Raw genomic sequence first — 16737 nt, 5'->3', positions numbered from 1 at the left:
TCTTACAACACACATTTCAGCCCATGTAGTCCCCATGTAGTACCCACATAGAACTTAAAGCCGGGACCAAGATGGGTCTTGGGTATGTTGCCCAGTTGGGGCCCACATAACACCCATTGTAATCCTGCATGGAATCCATGTGGGCAATTGACATTGGGTCATTATGGAACCCGCGGACAATCCCATATAGGGCCCATTTTTCAGCCCTTTTACTATCCACATGGGCCCCACATACAAATGTTGACTGGGAACTATAGCCAGAAATATTAATCTAGGTGGGATATAATGTGTGCAAGAACCCCAAATTTGGTAGGCATCATTGGGCAAAAAATCCATAATAACCTTTCAGCATATTGTAATTCAAGTGTTCTGAGAGATAACTAGACTTCTGCACCTCCGCATGGCTCTGTTTTCAGGCTTTAAAAAATCTAGCTTGACGGAAGACTTTTGTTATTTGTTTTATTTGTTTTTGTTTTATTTATTTTGCACAATTTAAGACTACTCAACATAGCAAAAAAAATAAATGAATAATATACAGTGCAGGAAGAGGCAAAAAAAAAAACACTGGGCTTATCTGAAGCCTCCACCTAGACACAAAGTTAATATAAAGAAATAATATGACTACATAATAGTGATAACAAACAATTAGAACAAGATATATACGGACAGAAGTACAGAAACACAGACTATTTTCACACATATGCATTTGTAGCTGACGTCTTGGTGGTTGCGGTGATCCCAGAGATGCTGCTGCCTCTGCTGCCGCTGGTTGTCCTTGATTTTCTGCTCTCACTAATCTCTGTACGAGCTGAAGACACAATGCTCTTTTTTGTCGGAACAACTCGGTAGGCATCAGGCAATTGGTACTCAGGGTATCTTTTTGAGCTGTGAAGTTCAGATTTAAGAAATGGATGGTTATTTTTTAATAGAAGTAAGTAATAGAAATGCCATAAACATATCTGTGACAGTAGCAACATTTTACCTCGAGTGGCACCCTTCTCTCCCTGCAAAGATACTGATAATAAGGCCTCCAACAACAAGTAAGGTGGAGCCTCCCCAGCCGACAAAGACACCAACGCCTATTTCAAACCTGGCAATAAATAAAAGAATAATATATAAATGTACAATTATTTCACAGAATCATCTGGTAAATGTTGTTACATGACATAATCTGAGTTTGTAATATATTTTATCCATATCACTTGAAAATTATACGTACTTCTGAGCTTTGTAGTTAGGGTCTTGAAATTCTGCTCTTATTTTGTTTCCATAGTAAGAGAAAGAAACCATAGAGCACATCCCTGAAACAATAAGCACATCATAATTTTAACATGCATCATATAGTGTTTTGCAATTTGAGTTTTTTTTTCCAAAAAAAGTCTGTGTAATGTCTTACCTCCAATGAGATAGTTCATCCCCCCAGCAAAGGTTACTCTTGCATTGGCAAGCTCTGATCCCCCAAGCTTCGTGCACTTCATTCCCACTAAGACTAGAATTGACCCAAAGAAAGCCAGGATAATAGCGATGATGATGAGAGCACGGCACATGTGAATGTCCCCTGTCAAAGAACAGCAAAGCAATGTTATGCACACATTACAAGGTGCAGTAAAAAAAGACTAGGGAGCTTGTTTTTATTGATCATCATGCCTTTGCTGAAGCTGAAATACATTTTACTTACAATTCAGAGCAAGCATTGATGGAATTCCCTTGCAGTCAGATACTCCAGTTGAATCAGATATACAATCCTTCCACAGGTTGGAGAAGTAGTTTGAAGTGGTCAAGACTATGCTATCTACCTCCGACCATGTCCAGATCTCCGTGGGCATGGTGGAACACACCAAGATCCATCCAGCTACACAGACCACAAAGCAGCCGATCTCCATGTACATCACCACAGTCCTGTAACTCATGCTTGCCTTGAAGTTGAGCCTCTCTACAGAGAAAAGGCAAATCCAACAGCTCCTGAACGCAAACTGTGGGGCGCCTGTGTGCCTGGCATTGCAAGGAAACACACAGGTAAGCACACACAAGAGGCCAAACTCGGTTTGTGTACATCATCACATGTTTTGCCTTGAACTGATTCCACTGTTTTGTGATGGTATGTTTGGTAATGTGTTTGTTGTTGATATAAAACACATGAGCCTACCAGCATGGGTTCAGTCTTACCATTTAGCTCTTACTTCAGATGCTGTGTTAAAGTATAAAAATGTGAACAAGACAGAGTTAATGCAGTTAATAATGTGGTATGAACTCAGCAGTCACATGACAAAGGGTTGATAATATATAATATAATATATGACATTGAAAATGCTCTTTGACAAATTGAAGCTTTTGTTCCTTTTTGTCCTTCCCTTTAAATATGTTTGATAACACTGTAAGATTTATTATTATCTTTTCTCTTAAATTCCCTTGTTCTTCTCTTTGTTCTGACTTTTGTAGAGTTCTAAGGTTAGACGAAGATAACTTGAGATTTATGAATACCATTATATTGAGTTACTTTGTATCTTTCTAATCTGTTTAATGTTGTTTTCTGACAGATGACATGCATGATAAAGGTAAGTTAAAGGTGATCATCATTCAAACCAATTTCTAGTCCTCTCATTGGATTACAATCTCATGAAATCCAACACAAAAACATAAAGTGCACCTTCATAAATGACCATAGTTAGTTGAACCAACACCTTTTCTGGCGAAGTTATAACGATTTAACATTCTAAGAAGCTTGTGTTTATTGTTTATTGTATCCGCTCTTTTATTGTAGCCCCTTCATGCTACACACTCATAGAACATAATATACAAATATTTACATTGGAATAGTATGTAGTATGCAAGACTGCTTGTATATAAACATGTACAGGTTACTTGCAGTTAAAGATACATTGAGCAAAATAAATACAAAATATTACACACTTAATTACAAATACATTACAAATGAATACATTAAATTAAATTAAATAAATTAAATAAATTAGACTATATAAGACCATTTTTTTTACCAAATATTTTTTTCATTTTTCTGTTTAATCATAATACATATAATATCCTAACATTCAAGACAGTAATACAACTGCTGATGTTGGGGAATTTCTATTTCTACACAGCAAACCCCTGGAAGAAACATTTAAATATTCTAAACTTCATACCGGGCGAGCCACAGATTGATATCAGCAAATTGTGCAGCTATTAGACCGAAACCACCAAGTTTCTCACAGTGTGATGTATCTTTTGTGGCTTCCGGGGCGCTGCTCAGCGGCTGACCCAGAGCTTCACATCTATTTTAGACCCAATATACAGTAGCTCTTTTAAGACTCACCAGTGGCTTCAACTAAAAGTGTTATATATTCACATCCCTCACACAAATGCATTCTTATCAAAGTGCTGCATCCTGGAGGAGTTGCTGTAGTCAGGAGGTGGCCTCTGGTTTACAGACTTTGCCTGCCCTCTTGGGTAGGAGGAGATATGAGAATGTGAGGCAGTGCCATAGTAGATATAGTTTGCCTGACTGTGGCTGTAAAGAGACAGAACACAGATGCATCTTCATAAATCAAGCACCTATATAACTCAACAGAATTGATTTATACATGTATCTTCTGTATAATGTAAAAATAGTATACGTGTTCCTCAAAGCACCTTTTGGTATGTTTAAAGAACCTGCGATGGAAAAGCAGAGGATGCTGCCTCCGAGGATACAGAGGATAGAACCTGACCAGCCGATAAAGAGAGCAACACCTAGGGAATACTTACAAAGACCTATAATTAAAGGTTATATTGACAACATTTTATACAGAATAGACAATTTTTTACATTTTTTTTTTTAAAATACATCCCTAGAGCTTTTAGAAAGGTGCCAAATAAAAGTATGGCTTTTCCTAATAAAATATTATGATTGTGAATTAATCATTTAAAAAATTTTGACAGGTCCACAATTAATATTTTGTTTATCTCTGTTGAATATATCAGACGGTTGGTTCTCACTTCTAACAAGGCTTGTGAGCCAATAGAATAACTATGTTGGTATCACGTGGTAGGCCTATATCTGTGTCGTCAGCGATCAAGTTGCCAGTTAGTGTGGAAAAAAACAGACAAATGGCTGAGTTTGACCGCACTGACGCTGGTGTCTCCCATTAGGCTGCAGAATACGTGAATATTTACCGTGGCAATATTTGACAACTGATGTTAGCATATATATTAGCTATCTTAGCTTAATCGTCTGAACAACATTAACCCATAAAATTACAATTCAGCATATTTAAACAAAACCAACAACAACTACCACCAATATGAAATCTGTGCAACAAACTGGCAACCACTTGTTTTGAAGTGAATGCAATGGAACGGGGGAGGGAGAATGTGTCATCCAGGGGCTGAATGTTATCAATGTTATCAATAGCTCCTATAATGATTGTTTTTTCTTAATTGGTTGAATCACATCAAAACCCTTTGGCTCTTACAGTGATCATACAGTCATACAGTGCTTACTTCAGCTCCACAAACGTTGGATCGAAAAACTCTGTTATCTGGTGTGCATACAGGGAGCATGCTGAAAGTGAGCAAAGACCTGAGAAGAACAAGAAAAAAGGGGAATCTAATTAGATCACACAGAAAATTACATTGATATTGCTCACAGACTTTCACTATACTTACCACTAAGAATGAAAGTTGCACCAGCAAAGCAGGCAATTCTGGCTTTGTTTTTGTCATTTCCTCCAATTTTGGTGCATTTCATTCCAACAAGGGCAAATGTAGACCCAACAAAAACCCAGACAGATGGCTGTATTCATCAATGCCCTGCATGCTTGGATGTAGCCTGCAAACATAGAATAGAGGTAAATTTATATGCAATCAAAAGAGTGTTACTGTCTGTGTCTCCGTTCTGTGGTTTCGCATTCGCTGTACTCTCACATCTGCACACCGCAAGGTCAATGGGTTATTGACCTTGTGACCAGTTTACACACAAAGCAAGAAATACAATTTGTCACGAGTAACCCTAATTGTTTTCAGGAACTCTGTGGCAGTGTAGTGAGCGTCTTGGTATGAAACGTCCCATTCAGATGTGATTTTGAGGCAAATATTACCTTGGAAGTTAACCCCTGAAACCAGTCAGCCGTGGGAGAAACCGCCCGAGGTTCACAATAAATCTCCTTTATAGCTTTTAAGCTCAGAGAACAAAGGCTAAACATTGACATATTTAGAGGTAAATGAGCTATTCCTTGAGACTTGATTTAGGCCTTGGGTTATCTATTGTATTATAATAGCAATGAGCTTCAACTTGAATTTTCTTTCAAAGTTTAGACAGAGAAGGAGCTGAGGTTGAACACTTAAGCGGTTGGAAACTGAGGATGAATCAGCACTAGGCTAAATGAAGAAAAATTAAAACAACAATTTCAGGTATTATGTGATCTTGTTAACACTTTATAATAACCATCATTTATAAATGGTGAATTGATAGTTAATCCAACTTAGTTATTTTACTGTTAACAATGAAATGATAATTAATGATAACTAATTATTAGTAACTGAGGATGAATCAGCACTAGTCTAAATATAGAAAAGTAGGCTAAATGAGATATTAAAACAAACTTTCAGGCATTAATTGGCATGCTCTTTAGCTAAAAAAAACAAACTGAAAATTAATTTGACATGATTGACCAAAACCATTAAAAAGGTCAAGAAATAGGCATTCAACTAACTAGCATGTAATAATGAGGGGAAAAAAGAGCTGACGATCAAGTGCCAGCATCGAGGTAAAGTCTTTGCAGTCGGAGACTCCCATAAAGTCAGTGACACAGATCTTCCACATATTGGATCGCCTGCTCCTCCTGTCCACATGTCAAAGTGTCCTTGGGCAAGATACTTAACCCCAAATTGCTCCCAAAGGCTGTGCCAGTGGTGTATGAATGTGTGTGTGAATGGGTGAATGCTGACATGTAGAGTGAAGTGCTTTGAGTGGTCGGAAGACGCTATATAAATACAAGTCCATTTACCATTTACAATACTTATTAGGTATAAAGTTTTTTTTTTTAATTATATATCAATTCATAGATATTACAGTGACAGTTAGAGTTCTTCATTTTAACATGCTTTTGTTAAATCACAAAAAAGTTAACAATAATGAGTAGACACAAGACAGTGTATTTTATACAGAGTATGACCTGTTTTACCAAAACAACACATGACAAGAGCTTGAAAACAACAAAAATTACAATTGTACGTTGCACACTTCATCCTACAGTATCTACAATGCAATGTGCTGATTGTTTGTTAACCAGATTGGAGATACTATGTCTTGTTGTGTTTGTCGGTTTGTGTTAATATAAAACTATATATGAAAAAAGAGCTTTGAGCTATTACACAAATGCATCTCTTTCTGAGATTTTCGTAGGTGTTGTCTGGGAGAGCTTTGAGTCGTTAGAGCTTCTGGATGGTCCTGAGCCCAAATAAGATCCATACTGCCTGGAGGGTTTGTAGTATCCGGTGTACAGGGTTCTTCCTCTGGAGCGAGGGTCCACATATGTGCCTCCTCCATAGGCATATACCACTTTACTGTAAGACCAAAATATTGACAAAATGAACAATGTGGTATGAACTCAGCAGTCACAGGAAAAAGGTTGAATACGGATGAATTTGAATACCTTTCAGGGCAAATGACTCGGAAGACTGTCACAGCGTAAAACAAAGCCCCTAAAAGGATTAAAAAACATCCCACCAATCCTAGAAATATGGGAGGTCCTAGGTCATACCTGGAATTAGTGAAAATATAAGAAAAAAAGTTGTGATACATTGTACATAATGTAATTACATAAGCATTAATAAGCAACATTTTAGCGTGGAATTAAAGAGCATTTCTACAATTTAAATTATATGGTGATGTAGATCAGTGTAAGAAAATGTACCGTAAGACTCCTGGCCCTACGCTGACAGCAAAGGTTGTTCTGGCAACCCTGTTGATGTATAAGCAGTAGGCAGAAACATCTGACACACCTGCATGCAGAAGTTTCGTTGGTATTAAAAAATAATGAGGGCAAAACATTCCTGTCATTTACAGAGACAAGCATGTGCATGTTTTGTACTCACTGCCAATTATATGAAACACTGCCCCCGCAAAAAGCAGCTTGTCCTTGGTTTTATCAGCTCCGCCAATATAAGTGCACTCCATCCCAACAAAGCAAAGTACCACACCAAAGAATCCAAGAGTTAACCCGCACATAAGCAGTCCTCGTACTCCCTGGACGTAAGCTGTGAGAAGCAGAAAGAAAGGCAATATAACAATTAGAAAGTATTCAACAGAATATGTACAATTTCTAGAACAGCGTTCAATTTCTCTCTTTCTTCTCTGTGAGTATGAAATGGAGGATTTCCAAAGCTCCTTATATTCACTACAGGGAGTAGACACAGTAATGTGAACAATTTTACAAGCCCAATTAAATAGATGCTGCTAATGCTTATAATTGTTTTTTTCAGTTTTGCTAAGCCTTTTTCAAAAAGGGTTTGATTCAGCCGAACGGTGACTTTTGAAGCAGGGATGAAAAAATATTCGTTGTACCTTACAATCTAATATAATCCAACACAAGTACACCTTCAAAAATGACCATAGTCTGTTGAATCAACACCTTTCTGATATAATTGTAACACAGATTTTACTTTTACTTTTTACAAATGTATATTTTATTGTGTGCACTCAGCTTATTATCATCCATTGCTATGTATTGCTCTACTTGTTGAACCAGGACTTCACATGTTTCTGTTCATTCAGAGTGTAAAACCTTAATATGCACAGTAATTATACCTTAAGCCATTACATTGAAGTTATGAAGTATAAAAGTACACTGGTACCTTTTGAAATGTGAATTAAAGTGGCCTATAAATTCTCAAAAAACTGAAATGTTAAATTACAGTAGTCATGATTTTTGGTATTTTCTGTCAAAGTCAGTATTTGTCACTTGTATTCTTAATGCTCTGGATTTTTAAATATTTCATTGGGACAAATGAAGCTCTACCGTCTAATGTGAGTTTGTTAAATGCATAACATTCATCAGACCACATATTCATGTCAAAAATTTTAACATTAAAAGATTGTAATTTTATCGCTCTTTAAAGGGAGTCTATGTGACTTTTTTTCTCAACCACAAGACTTGACAATAATGGGATGTTGTATGCTAAAAGTTAGGGTGACAGTAGCACAAGTAGAGAAGAATCATAAAGTCAGCTAACCGACCCAGTAATGATATTTACATACAGTAGCAATATCTAGCTAAAGTTAGCAAACATTAGCAAACAAGCCTTCTGGTCATACCAGACCATGTAAAGCTGCAGTAGCAAAATCCCTGAGTGTATTGTAATTAATAAGGGTGCATTTTATTGCTTATAACTTTTCATTTCTTGCTACGCTCTGTCTGTTATGTTACTGGTCTGCAAATGAAAGACTACCACAGATAGTAGAAACATCTTTGCTGAGGAATATACAACATGTAGAGCACTTACGGGTGACAGTCCAGAGCACAGGGAAGTCCCTACAGTTGGTGATGGCTGTGGAGTCGGTGAAACAATCCTTCCACAGGTTGGACCAGTACCAGGCCACTCTGATGATAAAGGAGCCTCCTTGTCCTCCTAGTTGGAAGATCCTCCAAAAGTCCATGGCAATGGTGCACAGCACAAACAGCCATCCCAGTGATGAAATCAAGAAGCCAAGCAATTGGATCAGACGTTTATTCATTTCTGAAATCACTAAATTAAACCTGGTAGCGTCCACTCAGTTGGTTAGAAGCACAAAACACACTAAACGTCCACTCAGTGGTAAGATGATGAGTCATTTCCTGTTTCAGGACGCGTTGACATTGTGTCTGTGCCGTGTGCTATTAGTGTTGATGAGGGTTCTGCACCATTGTGTAAGATGTTTACTGTAAACTTTCTGGAGTGTGCCACCCACTTGAGATAATTCACACCAACTCTAGCTATTTTTTCAGGTTTACATCCATTCTTTGCATCCACAATAGCAATACGTTTAATATGTGTTTACAGTAAGAAAGCTCATGCTTGTAACCACCTTAAAACTTGGATTATTTATTATCACACTAACATATTATTAGGATAAATAGGGTGACTCTCACAGATCTTCTTTAACTTAACACAAAATGCAAACCTGCTGCCCTCTGCAGACATGATGCGATCACTGACAAGCAGATATGACTATAATCTGCTTAAAAAAAACAAGAATAAAACACTCAATAGTTTTATCTTTTTTATTTCTACTCACATAGTCTTCTAAAAAATGATGCCTTCTCATAATTTGCCACACATTTCAAGCAGACAACGACAAGGTGCAGTCCTTTTCTTGACTTCTTCAAGATTGCTTATTAGAAAAAACATGGTTATGTCATGGAAAACAAAAGACTCTGTGTTTGACACAGTTTTAAATATTGTCATTATGGATTAACAACATGTGCAGGTTACTTACAGTTAAAGATACAACCAACAAAGGAAATGTCGTGCCCAATATTACACACTTAATTGCCACATACATTAAAAAAAATAGATGATGATGCAAAAGAATTTGATTAGAAAGGCCCATTCTGGACCATAATGTTTTTGATTTTGCTGTTTAATCATAATACATACATAATCCTAGTATTCAATGCAGATTAATATGTACAACTGTCAAATACAGAAGATATCTGCTGTATAGAAAATAAAATTCCCCAACATCAGAGAGTTTCGGACCCCTGGAAGAAACATTTAAATATTCTAAACTTAATTCCTAGTGAGCCACAGCTTGATATCACCAAATTGTGCAGCTATTAGACAGAAACCACCAAGTTTCATACAGTGTGCTGTATCTTTTAGACAGAGATCTTTTAAGACTCACCAGTGGCTTCAACTAAAAGTGTTTTATATTCACATCCCTCACACATATGCATTCTTATCAAAGTGCTGCGTCCTGGAGGAGTTGCTGTAGTCAGGAGGCGGCCTCTGGTTTACAGACTTTGCCTGCCCTCTCGGGTAGGAGGAGATATGAGAATGTGAGGCAGCGCCGTTGTAGATATAGTTTGCCTGACTGTGGCTGTAAAGAGACAGAGCACATATGCATCTTCATAAATCAAACACCCACAGAAAATAACTCAACAGAATTGATTCAAACATGTATCTTCTGTATCATTTGAACATAGTGTACGTGTTACTTAAACAAACCTTTTGGTACGTGTAAAAGAACCAGCGATGGAGAAGCAGAGCATGCTGCCTCCGAGGATACAGAGGATAGAACCTGACCAGCCAATAAAGAGAGCAGCTCCCAGTTCATACCTACAGACAGAGATACCAATACTTGATGATTTTCCTTAATTGATAGAGTCACATTAAAACACTCTGGCTGTACAGTCAGTCCGGCTCTTACTTCTGTGCCATATACATTGGGTCGAAAAACTCTGCAGTTATCTGGTGTGCATACAGGGAGCATGCTGAAAGTGAGCAAAGGCCTGAGAAGAACAAGAAAAAAGGGGAATCTAATTAGATCACACGTCAGTTACAAATATTACACAGACAATTCCACTATACTTACCACTAAGAATGAAAGTTACACCGGCAAAGCAGGCAATTCTGGCTTTGTTTTTGTCAGTTCCTCCGATTTTGGTGCATTTCATTCCAACAAGGGAAAATATAGAACCAAAAAAACCCAGACAGACGGCTGCAATCATCAATGCCCTGCATGCTTGGATGTAGCCTGCAAACATAAAATATAAGGTCAATTTATATGCAATCAAAAGAGTGTTACTATCTGTTGCTCCGTTCTGTGGTTTTGCATTCCTTGTACTCTCACATCTGCACACTGCAAGGTCAATGGGTTATTGACCTTGTGACCAATTTACACACAAAGCAAGAAATACAATTTGTCACAAGTAACCCTAATTGTTTTCAGGAACTTTGTGGCAGTGTAGTGAGCGTCTTGGTATGAAACGTCCCATTCAGTTGTGATTTTGAAGCAAATATTACCTTTGAAGTTAACCCCTGAAACTAGTCAGCCGTGGGAGGAACCGCCCGAGGGTCCCAGTAAATCTCCTTTAGTTAGTAGTTTTCAAGCTCAGAGAACAAAGGCTAAACATTGACATATATGGAGGTAAATGAATTGTTCCTTGAAGACTTGCATTAGGCCTAAGGGTATCTATTAGTCCTGAGTAGCAATGAGCTTCAACTTGAATTTTCTTGCAAAGTTTAGACAGAGAACGAGCTGTGGTTGAACACTTAAGGCGCTTGGAAACTGAGGATGAATCAGCACTAGTCTAAATATAGAAAAATTACAAAAACGATTTCAGGTATTATGTGATCTTGATAACACTTTATAATAACCATCATTTATAAATGGTAAATTGGTGATAAATTAAACTTAGTTAATAGTTATTTTACTCTTAACAAACAATAAAATAATAACTTATTATTAGTAATGCTATTATTTCTGTATTTTTATCATTAGTTTGTACAATATGAAATAATTAGTTTAGAAATTATATATTGTATCATAGCAATTACATTCTGATTACATTAGTAAAGTATTTATTATCATTTTATTGTTGCACACATTTAAAACATTTTATATACTATATTAAGTATTAGTTAGTGATTACCAAATGATTTGTAAACCTTTAAGATTTTTTTTGTAAACATCTATAAACATTACATAGATAGATAAACAATAAACCAATTATTAGCCATTTGCAAGGTATTAACTATCTATCTAAATAATGTTTATAGATACTTTACGAAGTATGTATTAACCATTTGACAAGGTATTATAATCATCAGTTGCAACTTTATAATAGCATCCAAATAATGTTTAAAGACATTTACAAATCTATTGTTAACAAAGTGTCACAAATATATATCTATGTAATATATATACAGTAGATGTTTTACAAATAATATCTTTAAAGTTTACAAAAAATATCTTAATCATTAACAGATACCTATATATAGCATATAAAATGTTATAACGCGTACAACAATAAACTGTTAAAATAACATGAATTATAGCATTACTAATAATTAGTAAACATTATTTATTATAATTTCGTTGTTTGTTAACAGTAAAATAACTATGAACTAAATTTTAATTAACTATCAATTTACCATTTATAAATGATGGTTATTATAAGTGTTACCGTGGAAATAAATTCAACATGATTGACCAAACAAGGCAGAAAAACCAAGAATCCAATGAGAAGGGAACAACGGGCTGACCATCCAGTGCCAGCAGCGAGGCAAAGTCTTTGCAGTTGGTAATTCCAGTTGAATCAGTGACGCAGGCCTTCCACAGATTGGACCAGTAGGTAGCTGTGGTGATGACTGTTCCATCAAGTGAAGATACCTTCCAGAAATCCATCGGCAATGTGGAAGACACCAGCACCCACCCCGAAGTGCTTAAAACAAAGGCCATAATCTGCTGAAACATGCTGCTGATCCTGGAGAGAGGACTCCTCCACACTACAGTGTGACGGCCAATTAAGTTGGAGAGACCTGAAATTGATTAATGGTTCCCTGGCTAGTAAGTCTTGTTAAAAATGTAGCTATGATCTGCACTAGTAGGTTCAATGGATAAGCTGTGATTGATAGTTAATGTGTTGTGGGCTGTTATATTCTGAAGGGAGGAGTTTGGCCCTTAACATCAACAAGTGACCAATGGTCTATTATAGCACCTTCCACCCCCTCATCCAGTGCACGTCACAGTGACTCACAGTCATAAATGATGGGGAGTTCTGGATGTAGAAAGTGTTGGGATGGCATCAGTAATGACGTTTAAAAGTAAAGCAACTGTAGGCATACACAATGAATTCTTTGCTCTGTGTTTGTGAGCTCATGTATTATTTTGAGTGGGCCTGAAGTCCAACACTCAAATTACTTGATTAATAAGTAAAATTAATGATACCATAATGGAGAAATACTTTATAAATGTGGAATTTTTTTATTTTATTTTTTTTACAGAAGTAAAAGTTAATGTACTTATGTATAGTATTCATTCTGAGGTATGTTACATTATTAATATATTAAGCTGTAAAATGCTGCCAGTGGTCAAACCATTCATACTCCGTGGTAGGTAACAATGCATCATACAGTATTTCATGGGTTTATCGCCATAGCATGAGCCAATGATCAATTGTAAGGTGTTCCTGTTATTTTGTCCATCCACACCACAAACTATGTGAAAAGTAAACCAGCACTGTTCTTACAGCCTCACTTCTTATTTGAGTAAAAACCTCTGTCTTGAGAAACCACAGCCGACATTTGAGATATGATACAGTACAGTGAATGTGTCACCTTCTACCTTTCACCTTGCACTGCCACCTATGATTAATACGCAACAAGAGTGCTGTAACTTCCTAAAATAGCAGGATTTAGATAACTTATTAACAGCATGACACTCACTCTTATATGGAAGCCCTGAGAGGCAAGTGAGAAAAATAATTCTGGTGATCCATTTTGTGAGTCTGATTTTAATTGTTTCCTCTGATGTGTTTAACACTTAAGAACAGGTGAAAAAAAAGGTTTTGCCAGTTCATTTTTAAAGTGATTTTTCTTTCATCTGTGAAAACAGGTGAAAAAAAGTGTCTGTTGTTGTAATACTAATTTCGGCCAGAAGAGGCTGAAGTGCGCCACAACCCCATGTTCTATGGTAAATAGAACTAAAAGCATTCATGTTTTCTTCCCATAGACTATAAGTGGACGTTGTCACCGTGACGTCACCCATTGGTTTGTGGACTGCCGTTTTGAAGCCTTCAGTATGGCATTTTGACCGTCGCCAGCTTGGTTTTTGGCTGTCATTATCTTGTTTTTTTGCAAAAGTAACACAAAAGGGTGGAGCTAAGTACAACCAAACGCTGAAAGACATTTTTGTTACAATTAACTTTCATGAACTGAAAACACACTGTGAAAGGGTTAAAGTTCTAAGACAAAAACGTGGACAACTCCCAGACCGGACAATGCCGTGGTAGCGCCGTGGTAGCGCCGTGGTAGCGACCTCTCAAAGTTATCCACACCCTAAAGCATACCCTGCTTTATGGTCTATTTCACTCTAAATGGGACCATAATTTACTGAATGAACATCATGCTGTTTTGAAGAAGACTTGAAACTAGTGATTGAGACAATAAACTCATATTTACAATGTTTACTGAAGTAATAAATCAAGTGAGAAGTAGGGTCATTTTCTCATAGACTTCTATACAGTTTTTGCAACCAGAGGAGTCGCCCCCTGCTGGCTATTAGAAAGAATGCAAGTTTAAAGCACTTCCCAATAGGCTTCACTTTTCAAACTAGAGGTAGCCCACTGTTTCTTACAGGTAACTTTTAATTTGTCAGCAAATTAGCAAGTTATGTAACATTACTGTCATGTCCTTCTTTTGGCTGGAAATGTATTTTAATTTGGATTAATCTATCATTAGGGAAAACCAAAAAAAAAGATTTAAAAAAAAAAAAAATCCCCTGCCAAATTTTATTTTTCCACCTGTTTCACGGTTGAAAAGAAAAATTTAGGAACTTAGAAAAATTATCCTGACACATCATATCCTGACATCATAAACATAGGAGAGAAAACAATTTAGATCAAACTTAGAGAATGGATCACCAGTATTTTTCTTTTTCTCACTTGCCTTTCAGGGCTTCCATACACTGATGTCACAGCATGTGGAGGAAACTTTTTGTTACATTGCAGAGAAATGTTTTAATTCATTGGAAAAGGATCACTAAAAATGTATTTGGGATGTCACAGATAAAAAGCAAACAAGAGGGAAATCACACCCAAATAAAGGACTTATTAAGCTTTCATAATGTGAATTAGAGACCCATCTGGTGGATGTAGGTACTGTAGATGACTTCACTGTAAACACACTGCTTCCACCATCAGATGGAGCTGAGAATCTCAAAACACTCTGCAATCGTTCTTTTAAAAAAATATGTATAACATGTTATACATGTTCCTGAATTGGGTGGATTGACATTGTGGTGAGTTGAAATAGGTTCAGCAAATGAAAAAAACAATTACAAGAAAAGAAAACAAAATAACATGACAGACAAAATGTAATTCTACTAGACAACTAGATACATAATGATACACTAATAAATATAACTCGTCAACACATGGGTAAAAAGTGTAACACTGAAAGAAGCTGTGCATATCCAATCATATCTAATTATAGACAATAAGTGCAAGTTAAGTTATTTTCTCCCTTACTGGCCCATTACTGCCTACAACAGGTCTTTGTTTACTTCCTCTGTAGAAGCTGTGACACTCTCAGTTTGACATTTCCAACAAAGGATTACACATTTGCCACTGTTAACACGTGAGCCATAATCTGGAACAGAAAGTTATTTCCTTATTTTTCCAGCATAAATTGTATTTTTGCTATAAATCTGAAACAGCATTTGTCAAGGTAACAAATTTGTGATTTTATCAGCAATGACCATGAAAGATAATGATGAAATGTCATTATGGAAACAGGTATATACCTGTATAACAATACAGTTTTTATTTAAAGAAAAATAAACGTGTGAAAAGTCTATCTGAGTCTAAAGATGAAAGCTCTGCCACTGAAAAATTACAAAACGCTGTCAGACTGTATCCTCCTTAATGACGAACCTTAAGTAAAAATTTCTTTGCAAAACACATCACTTAAAAATGATGTCTTTCATAACATTTTACACTAACCTTCAATAGTATTTTCAAAGACTACTTTATGTATTAAACCCATTGAAAAGTGGTACTACAGGAAAGAATGTTTGAATATCTGCTGCACCTGAAAATATATGCACTAAATATGCAGATGCATACTTGTAAAACCAGTTGTTTCTGTGGTGAAGAATATTTAGGTTAGGTTACACTGTGTTATTACACATTTCATAAAGCACCTCAACAGTATACAAACAATACCTTGCCATAAGTAAGGCTACATTCACACACTAGCCGCTATATTAACAACGGCTGTATTAACAATGGCTGTATTAACAGAGACAGATGCGTCATTCAGCAGTGTGAGAACAGATACTGTTATGTGGTCGCTGTGAAACTCTGACCCTGTTAGCTTACCTGCCAGCTGAAGGATAGTATGATGTGGTCTGCAATGCAAAGCTCCAATGGCATTTCCAGCACAGTTGTTCCACAGACCCTGGAGCACCCAGGTCGCTGTGATGACTGAGGATGCCCGGCTGGTGGCCCTCCATTCATTGGACACTGTGGCACCAATAGTGGCACCCAGCCCGGCCAGGCCGCTGACAAAAGCCAGAATCTGCAAGCCTGACATTTGGAGGTTCAAGATATGTATACAGTCTTTTAGCTCATTCAAGATAATGAGAAGAAATAAAATGGCCCCAGGCGGGCAAATTACACAGTGGACATGTGTTTCATTGAGATGATTTACAGACAGGACATCTTGCCTCCTGCGTCTCTAGTGGCGAGGGACGGACACAGGTGTCTGAATGTGAAATAGCAGGAAGGAAGTATGAGTTTGCAGTTAGTCATTACATTTTGGCAAAGTGGTATTTGAAATGCACGTTTCAGTCTACAAATAAGGTCAAGTATCATATTAACATAACAAAAATAAAACAGTAATCAGTAATCCTCAAAAGAAGAAGCAATGTGACAAAGTCCACTTACTGGTTCATCTATTTCTGCACATACAATATTAAGCAACTGAACGACTAATGATTGCCAGCTCATATGTGAACGTGTATGTTGTTTTTCAGGGTCACTGTTGTCACGAACA

The 16737-nt window shown here is 36.8% G+C and overlaps 3 protein-coding genes across 4 annotated transcripts; all 3 read right to left on the bottom strand.

Moving 5' to 3' along the window:
• Positions 1 to 26: 26 nt before the first annotated feature.
• Positions 27 to 2016, bottom strand: LOC141782627 (claudin-10-like). Its single transcript, XM_074659202.1, has 5 exons — positions 1679 to 2016; positions 1397 to 1558; positions 1220 to 1301; positions 983 to 1090; positions 27 to 885 (listed from the first exon to the last, which is right to left on the bottom strand). The coding sequence occupies exons 1-5, from the start codon at positions 1908 to 1910 to the stop codon at positions 693 to 695; spliced, it is 777 nt and encodes a 258-aa protein (XP_074515303.1). The 5' UTR covers positions 1911 to 2016; the 3' UTR covers positions 27 to 692.
• Positions 2017 to 6085: 4069 nt separating this feature from the next.
• Positions 6086 to 8775, bottom strand: LOC141782626 (claudin-10-like). Of its 2 annotated transcripts, XM_074659201.1 has the most exons (5): positions 8482 to 8775; positions 7075 to 7236; positions 6894 to 6981; positions 6633 to 6740; positions 6086 to 6543 (listed from the first exon to the last, which is right to left on the bottom strand). In XM_074659201.1, exons 1-5 carry the CDS (start codon positions 8711 to 8713, stop codon positions 6348 to 6350), a joined length of 786 nt encoding a protein of 261 aa, XP_074515302.1. In that variant the 5' UTR covers positions 8714 to 8775; the 3' UTR covers positions 6086 to 6347. The 2 variants fall into 2 exon arrangements, with proteins under 2 accessions (XP_074515302.1, XP_074515301.1); XM_074659200.1 differs by having other exon boundaries at positions 6086 to 6740.
• A 450-nt stretch (positions 8776 to 9225) lies between these two features.
• Positions 9226 to 16436, bottom strand: LOC141782628 (claudin-10-like). The gene is made up of 5 exons (XM_074659203.1): positions 16062 to 16436; positions 10553 to 10714; positions 10388 to 10469; positions 10186 to 10296; positions 9226 to 10057 (listed from the first exon to the last, which is right to left on the bottom strand). Exons 1-5 carry the CDS (start codon positions 16273 to 16275, stop codon positions 9901 to 9903), a joined length of 726 nt encoding a protein of 241 aa, XP_074515304.1. The 5' UTR covers positions 16276 to 16436; the 3' UTR covers positions 9226 to 9900.
• Between the last annotated feature and the right edge of the window lie 301 nt (positions 16437 to 16737).

The sequence above is a fragment of the Sebastes fasciatus genome, chromosome 14, assembly GCF_043250625.1.
Source record: "Sebastes fasciatus isolate fSebFas1 chromosome 14, fSebFas1.pri, whole genome shotgun sequence".
Classification (NCBI taxonomy): Eukaryota; Metazoa; Chordata; class Actinopteri; order Perciformes; family Sebastidae; genus Sebastes; species Sebastes fasciatus.
Note: the sequence above shows the minus strand (reverse complement) of the source record. Positions and strands in the feature narration are given on the sequence as shown.

Bases quoted from the DNA above. Each gene is read 5' to 3' on its own strand.
- LOC141782628 (XM_074659203.1), bottom strand. From the start codon at position 16,275: ATGTCAGGCTTGCAGATTCTGGCTTTTGTCAGCGGCCTGGCCGGGCTG. The intron at 10,715-16,061 runs GTAAGCTAACAG...TTATGTTTGCAG, and splicing joins TACTATCCTTCAGCTGGCAG to GCTACATCCAAGCATGCAGG. The intron at 10,058-10,185 runs GTTTGTTTAAGT...GTCTCTTTACAG, and splicing joins TCTTTTACACGTACCAAAAG to CCACAGTCAGGCAAACTATA.
- LOC141782626 (XM_074659200.1), bottom strand. From the start codon at position 8,713: ATGAATAAACGTCTGATCCAATTGCTTGGCTTCTTGATTTCATCACTG. The intron at 7,237-8,481 runs GTAAGTGCTCTA...TGCTTCTCACAG, and splicing joins TGTGCTCTGGACTGTCACCC to CTTACGTCCAGGGAGTACGA. The intron at 6,741-6,893 runs GTACATTTTCTT...CACTAATTCCAG, and splicing joins GTAGGGCCAGGAGTCTTACG to GTATGACCTAGGACCTCCCA.
- LOC141782627 (XM_074659202.1), bottom strand. From the start codon at position 1,910: ATGAGTTACAGGACTGTGGTGATGTACATGGAGATCGGCTGCTTTGTG. The intron at 1,302-1,396 runs GTAAGACATTAC...TTATTGTTTCAG, and splicing joins GATGAACTATCTCATTGGAG to GGATGTGCTCTATGGTTTCT. The intron at 1,091-1,219 runs GTACGTATAATT...ATTTATTGCCAG, and splicing joins CCTAACTACAAAGCTCAGAA to GTTTGAAATAGGCGTTGGTG.